We start from the raw sequence: 13,062 nt of genomic DNA on the forward strand, positions 1-13,062 counted from the left end.
ATGCTTATACACTATGCGGAATTCAGAGATCTCAAGAAGATACCTCACCACCAGCTTCACAAGGGCAATTAGGGGTGGTAAGAAATGTAGGTCTAGCCAGTAATGCCAACATTTCATGGATGAGTCCAGAAAAGGCTCATTCAACTGACTGCTTCAATGATGGGGTCACCTGAAAAGGAAAGGTTCCACAGGTTGTGACTATGCCACTTTGAATTTAGAAGAATTGAGAGTAGATCTTACTGAAACAAAGATCATGAGGGAATTGACAGGCTGGATACTGGAATATCATTTCCTCTTGTGGGAGAAACCAGAATTATTGGAAAGAATTTAAAAATATGAGGTCTCTCTTTTAAGAGGAGAATGTGTTTCTCTCATGAAGTCATTGCTCTTTGGTATTATTTTCCTTAACAGTGAAGGTTAGGTAATTTGATGCTTTTAAGGCCGAGTTAGATTTTGGTGATTGATAAGAAATCAAGAGTGTTGAGGGTAAATATGAAAGTGAGTTGAGATCACAGTAAGATCAGCCACAATCTTTTTGATGAGTAAATGTACTCGAAGAACTGATTGGTCTACTCTTGCTCCTAATATATATGCTTGTATGATTTTAAATACCCTTCTCAACTTCCTCTCAATCTTCTCTGGTCTAAGCAGAATAAGAGTTGTACCTGAAATGTTGACATCTCCACCTCCTGATGATGTCTGACTTGCTGTGTTCATCCAGCCTCCTGCTTGTCTACCTAAGAAGAATAACATACTTTCCCCCATTTATCTACCATGATCCATTCTTCCTGGCAACATTCTCATAAATAAGTCTGTTCTGTACCCTTTCTAAAGCCTTCATGCCTTTTATATGGTGTAGCTTCTGGAAATGGATATAAAATCTCGATTATGTTTTATAAAGTTTAATATTACTTCCAGTATTGGTATTCAAAATATATGGATGATAACATTCACTTTATTAACTGCTCTATTAACTTGCCCTGCCATCTTTAGATTAATGGTCAAAACTCCCAAGTCTCTCTATCCTTGCATGCCTTTTAAAAATGTGTATGTTATCTGTCCCCATTTTTCATAATAAAATATAACACTGTACATTTTTCTGAATTCATAAACTCCTCCACCAAGGTCCAAGCCAGCTTTGTCTATTCTCTTGCAAAAAAAAATCAATGCCCCATCGAAACAGCTTAGGCAACTTCTGCAAAGGTTTAGACAGCTTTGACAACAGTATAGACGTTATTAAGAAGCAATATAAAACAAAAAGCAAATGTGTTAGAATGCATCTGGAGAGGAAATACAATTTCAGGTTTAAATTCTCTTTTGTGTTCTAAAAGTGGAAATTTCTGTGACTGAGATAGTGAATGAAAATATATCCCTAAAAATTTCGAAAGATTTGTCCAAAAACAATGGCATAGACAGAAGTGAAACAACATTTTATTTCCATTTGTGAGACAGATCATAATAACTCACTTTTATAGTAATTTATTTTGAGATATTGGGTCAGCTTCAAAATATAAAGAAGTCTTTTGCACTTCATCATGACTAAGTCTGGTGATATTTTCTTATATTACAACAGTGACTACAAATCTAAAATACTTTGTTGACTGTAATGTGGATCAGGATATTCTGAAACCATGAAAGCAACCAAATAAATATAATTTTCTCAAAATATTTTATTTTTCTTTTGTAGAAGAATGATTGGAATTATGGTACATGATTCCCAAATACTAGTAACAATCTCCAAGATCCCTAAATTATAAATAATAAGAAAATGGCATGTGACTTATTAATTATAAGCATGTATCTTCAAACCAAATGGAAATACACAATGAGAAACTCAACAGTTAAAAGATCCAAGAATCCCAATCTACATACAACAGAATTTTATATTTAGTCTTTGTAAATTAACAACCTTAATAATAATATATCCTGGATATATAAAATGCCCTTATAGGCAGTTAGGAAGAACTGAAAGGAGGACACTTGGTCACCTGAGCATCATGTATGCTAATCACAGCACAGACACATAATATGGTTAACTTACTTGCCTTGATTGAGCCATTTTTTATTTTTTGCAATTTTGACAGTTCTAAGATGTATCACAAAATGGAAATATTACATCATCTTATGTGGAAGAAATCTGGCTATGAGGCTCCTCTTATCTAGAATGTCTTCACTGTCTTGCAGTTGAAAATATAGCAATGTTGTGACAGTGGAAGACAGATTAAAACATGAAGTACCTCAATTGGAATAAATACATAAATATATTTTATAAGAAAATCTGTAACATTCCTGTAAACAAATGGATACAGACATAAGAACATGCCTATATGCAGATATCCCAAAGAACTAAATTTTCTTTATTGAAAATGTGAGATTCAAGTAATAATGCTTGGCTACACAAATATCACAATACAGAAATGAAGAGAACATATGCATTGACGTTAGCTGAACTAAATATAAAGATTTTAATTCATACAATGTTATTTTCAAAGAAAATGTATGATTTGCCTTACCTGAAGTTAGCGTCTGTGTTGGTTTCCCATCTGGAAGAAAGCAAATGCATGACAATGTTTAAGAAGCTGTTGAGTTCTCAGTCTGTCTCATAAATGCATTGTTTCTATTCCTGTTGAGATTTCCATATTCAACATCATCCATTTTGAGTACTGTACAGCAATATTGAAAAGGGTAAATGTCTTTGAAAACAAAGAAGAGGAACTTGATGAATGTGGAGCTTGGTACGAGGCTGAAACTCTTCAGCTTCAACGCAGACAAAAAAAACATTCGTTTCTCGGCAAAAACAGTGCCATTTTTTTCATTCAGTCTGATTTTTTTTGTGTCGTGGCAAGTGAAGTGTTTGGAGTAGGACTGGTGGTCCTTGCCTTATTGGCTAGTTTCACTTTAATGAGGTGATGAATGTCATACTGAGGTTGAGTGAGAAGCAGGAGGGATTTTCTTGGAATTTTGTTGTACTTTCCATGGAAACAATTTAGTATCAAGCACACAAACGTAAGTTAGAATAATGTCAGACACAGAGTAAAGCTCCATTTACATTAGTTTGATAATTTTTTTATGCTAGTCAGAAGACAAGTCTTACTGTATCAAAGTTTGATTTCTCACACTAATCATCAGTGTAACCTTTTTGAGTTTTGATTGCCAAATTAGTGCCAATTAATACTCAACTTTGGCCAGATTTGTGTCGAATACCTATTACCCTCAAAAACACACACAACTGGGGCCGTTAGTTGGTAGAAAGAAGACAATCATGCCAGCAGTTTGGGCTGGATTCAAATCAAGATTTGAAGAGAAAGGCCAATGCACTCATCAACTGAAGCATCTTTTAAAAATGACTCGCAATCACTACATATTTCCAGTGAAAATGATTAACTTTGGAAGAAAAGTTGCCCTGGAACTATCTCAGCCTTGAAAGGATTAAAAATCACACAACACTAGGTTATAGTCCAACAGGTTTAATTGGAAGCACACTAGCTTTCGGTTGCTCCGAAAGCTAGTGTGCTTCCAATTAAACCTGTTGGACTATAACCTGATGTTGTGTGATTTTTAACTTTGTACACCCCAGTCCAACACCGGCATCTCCAAATCTTGAAAGGATTAGAATAAATATTGTCTCAACACCAAACTGTTATTTGAAAGCCGACAGCAAATTACACATTTCAGAAATGTTACTGCATTTGTGCTTGCATGTATGCATGCTTGTTTAGTTTGCATGACAATGCATTTACATTGATAAATCAGCTTCCTAATGCTAAGGGCAAAATGGGAGATTCACAAAAAATGAAGTTTGTGATTCTGTTGCTGAGAGAAGTGAAACAATTTGACATTGCAAATGTTTTAATCTGTAAATCACTTATATGAGCTCAAGAACACCTCGGACAGCCAGACCTACTCCAAGCACTTCACTTCACTCCACACAAAAAAAATCAGAGTTAATGGAAAAATGACACTGCTTTTGCCAAGAAATGAAAGATTTTTGAGTTGAATCTGAAGAGATTCAGCCTTGTGCTAAGCTCCACATTCATCAAGTTCTTCTGTTTGTTTTCAGCCCGTGAAGTGTTAAAAATCTCAACTCACTTGTTGAATGTTGTGACAACAACATAGATCTTGCAACATACATGCGTTGTTGTTACACCAGCTTATAATGATTCATGCAAGAGCCAATTGATTGTGAGACACACTGAGTTTTGCTGATAAGGATTTTGTCTAGGTTCTCATATGGCTTTGGCCATTGTGTCTTTAGTGAGTTTGTATTAACCCGTGGATTACCTGGAGGACTTTTGTGACCACACTTTGAGAATCACTGAACAAGTGGAACCAGAGCATATACAGTGGTCTCACAAGATCCAAATTAAACTAGAATAAATATAAAGCACCTCTATTTGTTGTATATGTCTTGTTTTCTTGCTGTTATTTGGAAAGAAAAACCCTTCTGTATCAGAGTCCTTGTTGTTAGTTATCTCCAACATTTGCAGATAAGATGTTATTCTAAATAGTAAGTGCATCACTTTAGCTTCCTGGTGGATTCACTTGGACTATATGGCCAATGTGGAATGGAGTCAAACAGCCTGGGGACATTCTAGATATTGTTCTTGGTGTTCACTGATTGCAGCCAGCTACTACAACTGGCTTCAACATATCTGGGATAGAAAGGAGAAAAATCAACAGGGGTCAATATTGAGATACACTTATCAAAAAAATCAGTTCTGGATATCAGGTGAGGAAGAAACTGGGCTCAGCTGTGATGCCCACAATGAATTGCACAGCAATTTCTCAAAGGCAGTTTATTCACATCTCTCATAAATCTGAGCTAAGCTCAGCTCTTAGCTCTGATGACTCTAACTTCCTTCTTTTAACAAACAACAGTAAATAACATACATCTTCATCTGCTGATAAGTTGTAAATAGTTCCATAGATTTCAGTACACTATCTTGAACTTAAGTAAATTTTGAAAGTAAACGATCAACCTTATGACTTCTTTTTGCCATAGTTGACCAATGGAGTTCATATCTGCATAGAAAGAAATGCATCCAAAATCTTGATTTTTATATGGCATTTCAGCTTTGGGGAAGTGTTTACTGTTTTGCCTTCCAACTGAAATGCACAGGAACTCATATGAGTTATTTAAAGACACTGTACAATATCCATACTTCAGCAGCAGTCTGTAGGACAGCTGGATAATTATTTCACTGTCACTTGACTTCACTATCAGTTTTAACAATATTTTTATTATATATTTCAAGAAGTATGACAACATCAACAAAACGGGCCAGACAACAGCTGATTCTAGCACCAATCCAAAGAACACATAACTTAATTGAAGTCTCCATCTCTCCAAAAGGTGACTTTAAGGCAAAAGGAGCAGACCCGGGTATGAATGTCATCAGGTAACCCAGGAATAGATGACACTGACAATAAATGGCAAACCTCTCACCACTGAGACAGTAGATAATGCCCTCGACCATTATACAAGATAACATGTCAGACATTACTTTCCTTCAGGGTCCTACTCAGACACTAATACATTCTACCACTTTGAATCAATGTGTGCAAAACTAGCCATTTATAATGCTTCTTCATTTAAAATGGCTCTGTTTTTTCTTAAGTCTAGCAGTTTATTATTTCCCAAAGTCCTTATGCAACCTCTTCTGTGTCACTTACCAAATTATTTTTACTGCTGAGTCTTAACCTCATTTACTCTATATTCTTGTAGGACTAATTGGGGCATTATACTCAAAAATTGACAGAGAATTCCCTTACAGGGAAAGTGTTTAAAAGGAAGCAGGAAGTCAGGGAGCATTCAGATTTGACAGTGGAAGGTAGCAAATTTGACAGTATCTTGAAACAACTTTATCTCATAGGGGTAATGCCCACTCAATTTTAAAGTGTATTCTTCTTTCCTGCAGAGTTATCACAGAAACCAATGGCTTAGAGGATGAAGCTAATGAAGAGGAAAGTAAAGAGGATCACCTGAGTCACGATTACAGGATATTGCCAGGAGTATAAACTATCTTCCTTACCGAACAACACTGCTGGTAGGAGGGAGACAACACAAACCGAACAAGAAGAAATCACCATGAGGCAAGGGCCACCTCAGTTGCTTATACAACACTGGGAGCAAGATCACTTAGGTGGCACTGAACAAGAATACTAGAATTGGGGAAAAGCACTAGTAGGAAAGATTTACACAACTGTGATTCTTTGCAACTATTATCTGAAGACAGACCAAATGCTGAAATGGTACTTTGACATTCAAAGAGACTAGTCATACAGGGAAGGATGCATACATTTAGTGCTGACCTACTAGCATAGTAAAGGCAAAGAGGGCTGATATGGTGGGATGGATAATGGATTGAGAGAATTAATTGAGAGACAAGGAAGTACTCAATGAATGGCATGACACTTGGAATCTCAAAGGGACACAAGGATCTTGGGTGCTTGTCCAGAAATGCCCAAAGGTGGCAGAGTAGATTAATAGAGTAGTTAAGAAAGCATATAGGACTCTCGTACTTTTATCAATCATGGATTGAATTCTAAGTGCAGCGAGGTTATGTTCGAGCTGTACACAATATTGATTAGGCCACAGCTGGAGTACTGTGTGCAGTTCTGGATACCACACTATAGGATGCATATGATTGCACTGGAGGGGGTACAGAAGAGATTTATCAGTATGTTGCCTAGGATGGAGCATTTTAGCTATGAAGAGATATTGGATAAGCTCGGGTTGTTTTCTTTAGAGAAGAGAAGGCTGAGAGGGGACTTGATGGAGTTGTATAAGAGTACAAGGGCCAGGGTGGATAAAAAAACATCTGGTCCCCTTAGTTGAGGGGCCAATAACAAGGGGGCATAATTTTAAAATGAAAGACAGGAAGTTTAAAAGGAACTTGAGGAGATTTATTTTCAAACACAGAGTGGTAGGGTAGTTGGGGTGGAGGCATCACAAACTTCAAAAGGTACTTGGATGAGCACCTGAAATGTCATAATGTTCAAGGCTATGGGCCAAGTGCAGGAAATAGGACTAATGTAGATGTAGAGGAGTTTTGTTTGTGCTAACTTCATGGTCAAAAAGGTCTCCTCTATACTATATGATTCTACAATTTTATGAATGTCTCTTTCTATATCCATGGGAAAAGGAATTCAGGCTACAATATTAAAGCTGCATGTGTTACATCAAAGACGTCAAAGGTGATCTGTCTTCCCATTATCATTGCAGCAATGACTGAGAATTCCTCTAGGTGCTGCCAACATTGATCATCTGATCTATGATTTTCTTGTTCCATCCGAACACAAGGGTCTTGTCATCACACGTGTCAAAGTCCTACCCTTCCTAAAATGTAAAGTTACGAATGTCACATCATGATACAACTGTTTTTGACATCTGGTCTAGACAATATTACATTATCCTTCATGATATGATCAGGCAGCAAACACCATGCTTTGTATATGTTGATGCCTTTCTCTCTATGCCTTGCTGTGGAACTCCACTGCTCCTGTTGTGTACAATCACAGGGATTGTTAGCAAGAGAACAGAGAGTTGATGTTGTCATCCAGAAACCATCCATTATTTTGATTATATCCCCTAATGAGGTCAAAGGTGGCCGATGAAGGAGAAAAACACTGTACCAATTTTCTGCATATTAAGATTTAATGTTTGAGATCTTCTGATTGTTGCCAAACATCGCTTGCACATTGAGAGAGTTGAAGCTTGTCCTCTTGATATGATTGATTTTATGTTCTGTAGACACCCTCAAAGCAACATGGCTGCCATTGACTTAATCCATTGTTTTAATAAAACTGGCGTCTCTGTCTCAATGTGTCTTGCTGTACTGCCAAAGGTAATCAATTGGCTTGCTCTCCTTCACAGAATCTCAGTAAGCTGATCAATGCATGCCTGTAATGCACACAAGTTGATATCATGTAAATCCTTCATGGCTGCCTGCAATGATCCTGTGCTGTAGACACTGAAGGATGATAATCACTTTCATAACCATTGACAATTCAATGCACACAGTTTAGCATAGCTTTAGAGAAAAAAATATTTTGTTGCTGCTTTGCTGAAATACATAATAACAAAATAGCTTTCATTAGATCTTCGTTGCTCGTAAAGGGTACGTTATTCTATAGGGAAAATGGGTGGACTTAGTGTGCTGCATCTTCCTGATGTAGTGCCTTTCTTCAGCTCCAAACTGTGCTGCCCCTCCTTCTCTATGATAACTGGTCACAATCATAAAAGGCTCCCCCCTCCACCCCACTTAAAGTGTAGCTCAGTGGTTATGTAGCTGGATTCAAGTTCAAACCCTCCTACCACAACTGTAGAAACTAAATTGAATGGAATCTGTCAGGAATAAAAAGCCAGTAATGGCAACCATGAAATTACTGGATTCCTGTAAAAACCCATGTGGCTCATTTCTGTCCCTAGGGAGAAGAAATCTACCTGCCTCCTTTCCTTAAGGAATTTCAACATCTGCTCATGTTTTCTACGAATACCTTTGATTAATTTTTAATACATCATTTCTGCAAGTTTCCAAATATTCAATAATCAATATTATTACCAATTAATTGCAAAAACAAAAAATGTCTATTTATTGGTGAAATCCTTATTTGAAAGTAATTGACGAAATATTCAAATGTTCGGGTAAAAAATGAGGTCTGCAGATGCTGGAGATCACAGCTGAAAATGTGTTGCTGGTCAAAGCACAGCAGGCCAGGCAGCATCTCAGGAATAGGGAATTCGACGTTTCGAGCATAAGCCCTTCATCAAATATTCAAAGGCAACATTCCAAACAGGCGAATACGTGCCATTCTTTGTCCAATGGTAGCAATTTTACATCAAACACTTCCGCGTTCAAGTCACACTCCGGAAACTTCAGTATATAATCTGGTTGGCGCTGTCAGTGTTGAGGGAGTGTTGCACTGACAGAGCTGCCATTTTTCAGTTGAATTCTAAAACTGAGACCACATATGCCCCCCCAGCTGGATGTAGAAGATCCCATGGCACTCGAGGAGCAGGGGGATTCCCTCACGCTCTGCCCAACACAACTAGAACAGAATAACAACTCATTGTTTTTTTTTCTGGGAGATTAGATTAGATTACTTACAGTGAGTTTTTCCTATACACCTTTGACATACTACTCTATGGCCACATTTCCGAAGTACTTCATGAAATGCGGTATTCTGTGAAGCCCTGGAGTTGTGAAAGATAAAATTGAAAACACAAGTGCTTTCCTGCTTAAGTAAACCGGTGGCAATGTGCTCAGACACACTCTGGTTAATCTCGGCAATTGCGGACGTGATAGCAGCATTTACCGAGGCATTCTGTGGTTATGGTGTATATAATATAAGCTGCATGTGCGAACTCACTTAGAAATCCGGCTTAATTGATTTGTGACGAAAAATCGCCGAGTTGATACGTCCTCCGTAGGTGCTGCCAGACCTGCTGAGCCTGTCCATTCACATTTCAAATCTACAGCACAATGTTTTGTCAATTGTCTGCATTAATTTGATTAGCGCGCACACACACACACTCGTGAACAATGCATGCTTTAGGTGTTTTTTTTTGCTTGCAGAAAAAGTTACTTTGTTGCTGCTTTGCCGAAATACATAACAACAGAATAGCTTTCATTCGATCTTTGTTACGTGTACGGGGCGAGTGCCCACACGGTGGCAATGTAAGCTCACTTACCGGAGGTGTGCTGTCCGATCATGGCTGCGTTGCCTGGGGGTGGGGAGACAGAGGCGGGACTGGCTGAGGAGACGGTATCGTTGCCAGGGCCTGCTTCTGCCACTCGCCTCTTGTCTGAGCCCGGTACCGAGGTGGAATGCACGCTTCCCCTCCGGGGTCCGTGACTCTGAATGTGGGAGACAGCTTCGGCCGCTTGCATCTCCGGGCTGTAGCGGGCTAAGACCCGTAAGGTGGCCTGGGCTTTGTGTTCCTGAGTTTCGTCGTCGATAAAGTCGGTTACTCTGCATTCATAAACGCCCTCATCCTCCTTCTTCACACCAGAGAGCCGCAGCTTGTGCGAAATGTCATTGCCCATCACCCGGACAGTCTGTAGGCAACAAAAGCCTGGATCAGAACAAGGGGCTCTAAACACACGAGCGCATAAGATCAGTCTCAATATAAGAAGCAGAACTGAAACACAGCATAAACTAGGCAGCGATCAACATGAACAATGAGAAGAGCAAAAAAAAGTAAATTAACAATTAATCCTGTAATGCAACACTATTAATGATCCAGTCGAGGGAAAATAAACTAAATATAGGATATATTTTTCATTTGTTTTTTTTTACAAAATTAATAGTTTTAATAACAGTGCAAAATAATTACTGACTGGGTTGAATTATGCTATTTTAAAAATTATTTAACTGAATGAAATGAAGTGTATGAGAAGTGAGGATATGAGCTGCGGTTACTAGCGGCTAGTTTTTACGCAGGAATTCTGTAGATAGGCGAATCCAGCCTGTTTCCAGTTATAGTAAGCACTGAGCAGCGAATGAGCGTCGCCAATGTGGCTCGTTCGTCCCCACAATATTCTGGGGCGAGCAATGTTTTGTTTTAGGATTACTAACAGGGGCATGTTAATTAATAGCACGAACGGGAAAGTAGCACTTACGCTGATTTTGGTGGCATCTTTGTTGACTGGTACCTGGAACAAGTAAAGAAATTGTATCAAATTCCCCCAGGCTAAGGAATCAAAACTGAAACTTAAATCTTTCTGACAGACATGAGCAGGAGGGAAAGGTTATGAGAAACAAGAGTGGAATGTCATTTCTTGATCGTGATCTTCCCCACCCTCGATAATTTAGATTGCCATGTTCCATAAATTATGCATTTAACCAGTGTTCCGATTCCAGCCCGTTTTTATCACTTCTGGAGTTAGGCTAGTGTAGCATCAGCAATTATAATGTGATTAACGCCGCTGATTGCCAGCACATTGGAATTTTTCAATTGTATTATACATAATAGTGTACTGATGCAATTACAAACGTATAATTGATATATTTCAGTGTTGCCATCTTCTCGATTTGCAAATGATGAATGCGCGTCTAAGGGAGCGAGTGTGACAGGTTCTCCATCAGTGGGAAATTACTGAAAGGGATCAAACTGAACTCGCCCTGTCACAGAACCCTGGGCCTTTCAGTTGAACTCTCCTCTGCCCCCAAACTACCCACAAGATTGATGCCCTGTCTCACTTCCCGAAGGAGGGAGATGGATTTGGACTAACTCTGGAATGAAGGGGAGACTCCAATTCCCAATCTGTACCTATTTTGTTCCGGATATCTTGGCTGGGACTTTCTCATATGGGAAGCTTGTCTGATTTGGAGGCAGCTTTAGAATGCCTTTACACCACTTGGATACGGAACGGAGTAAAAATCTTCAGATTCCCATTCAGAGACTATCCCACTGTGGTTCTAGCGCTTGAAGTTGTTGCGTTGATATTCTCCCGATCTCCTCATATCTTCGCCGTGGGGCCGGTGACAAGTCTGCCCTTATGAGAACACTAGGTTCAATCCAAGGGACTGGGCTGCTTTTTACCCTAGGCTTTCTGTTTTCGGGGCTTTTAATTGCCTCGCTCACCCACACGAGAAGTTCTGCACTCGACTTCACGGGTTAGCCGCGTGTGGCAGGAAGCACCATAACCTGTGCCTGCATTGGGTTTGAAATCCTAACACATCCCGAACTATTGTTGAAACCGAGAACATTTCCAGCTAGGGACCCTAAACCTGACACTCCTGCTCTATTACTACATTAACAATTTGGCGCGACGGTGCATTTGCACTCTGGGGCAACTCTATGCGTTTCCATCTCAAGCTTTGACCCACAGTGAACTTCCGCGGAGTCTGCAGTTCGTTACATCTTTATCAGCAGCGGCTGGCCTTAGCTATTGCTCTGACTTTAAAATGTACTATTTCATGTTGACAGATTTCTACCACTGGCTTTCCGGGATCCTTTCTCTTTAACTATTGTGAGCTGTGGTAAAGGTGTTTACTGGAAATAAGCTGAGCTCTCTTCCTCTCACCTCTTCCCCCCCTCCACCCCACAATCATTAACGGTCAATGCGTTATCACCACGGTGTGATAATGGGATTTCTTCAGCTTCATGCTGTTGTGAGTGGTTCGGAGGTGAGTGTCTTTGCCTCACCCCCAGGTTCGCCAGTCTTGCCCTTACCTTGGGCCTGGCTCCCTGGGCACCGCGTGCCATCTCCCGGGGGGATTGCTTCAAGTACCACCACTGGATCTCCAGCGAATACGAGGTGGTCCCACTGGCTCGGAACGCGCAAGACATCTCAATGTCATCGCCTTCTTTAGCAATCACATCCTGGGGTACTTCAAGAAATGTTGCTGTCAGGGAAAAAAAAACAAAACGAGGGAAGATTATAATGCGATGGTTAACAGAATAAAAACGAAGTCTGGTGGTTTCCCCCCAATCAGTGCGCGGGGCGGATTTGGAGACTAGCCTACATGGTTTCAATTCTTATCTAAGTCATAATTTAACTTTGTCCACAACAGGTATGAAATATTTCAGCCAATCCCGATTAGATATCAAGTGTCTTTCGTTTCTGTCTCACACGAACTACATTATAAAGTCTGAAAATGTGTTGCTGGAAAAGCGCAGCAGGTCAGGCAGCATCCAAGGAACAGGAGATTCGACGTTTCGGGCATAAGCCCTTCTTCAGGAATGATTCCTGAAGAAGGGCTTATGCCCAAAACGTCGAGTATCCTGTTCCTTGGATACTGCCTGACCTGCTGCGCTTTTCCAGCAACACATTTTCAGCTCTGATCTCCAGCATCTGCAGACCTCACTTTCTCCTCCTACATTATAAAGTCACCCACATTATATCATTACGAATGAAAATCCTCCCCCCCACCCCCCCTGCAAAACCCTCCGCTCGCTCCAATTTCGTCCCCAAATGCAACTCTAAATTACAATGGAGTGTCTGTAATCTGGGTGTTGCACGGCCGGAATATTTTAACTTTGCCATTCAATTAGTTCCGAACAAACAGTACAGCAACTCTTCAAAGTCGAGAATGCTGAATGACTGTGTGTTT

At 39.7% G+C, this 13,062-nt stretch overlaps 1 protein-coding gene across 1 annotated transcript in view; it reads right to left on the reverse strand.

Moving 5' to 3' along the window:
* Positions 1–12,313, reverse strand: part of vstm2b (V-set and transmembrane domain containing 2B) — a 55,753-nt gene extending 43,440 nt beyond the window's left edge. Inside the window, exons 1-4 of the mRNA XM_060837684.1 lie at positions 12,182–12,313; positions 10,626–10,658; positions 9,695–10,061; positions 2,514–2,543 (exon numbers count right to left, since the gene is read on the reverse strand). Of these exons, the coding sequence (XP_060693667.1) occupies positions 2,514–2,543; positions 9,695–10,061; positions 10,626–10,658; positions 12,182–12,298 (547 nt within the window). The 5' untranslated portion in view covers positions 12,299–12,313. The remainder of the gene's footprint in view (positions 1–2,513; positions 2,544–9,694; positions 10,062–10,625; positions 10,659–12,181) is intronic.
* Between the last annotated feature and the right edge of the window lie 749 nt (positions 12,314–13,062).

This window comes from Hemiscyllium ocellatum, chromosome 17 (genome assembly GCF_020745735.1).
Source record: "Hemiscyllium ocellatum isolate sHemOce1 chromosome 17, sHemOce1.pat.X.cur, whole genome shotgun sequence".
In the NCBI taxonomy this organism is placed as follows: domain Eukaryota; kingdom Metazoa; phylum Chordata; class Chondrichthyes; order Orectolobiformes; family Hemiscylliidae; genus Hemiscyllium; species Hemiscyllium ocellatum.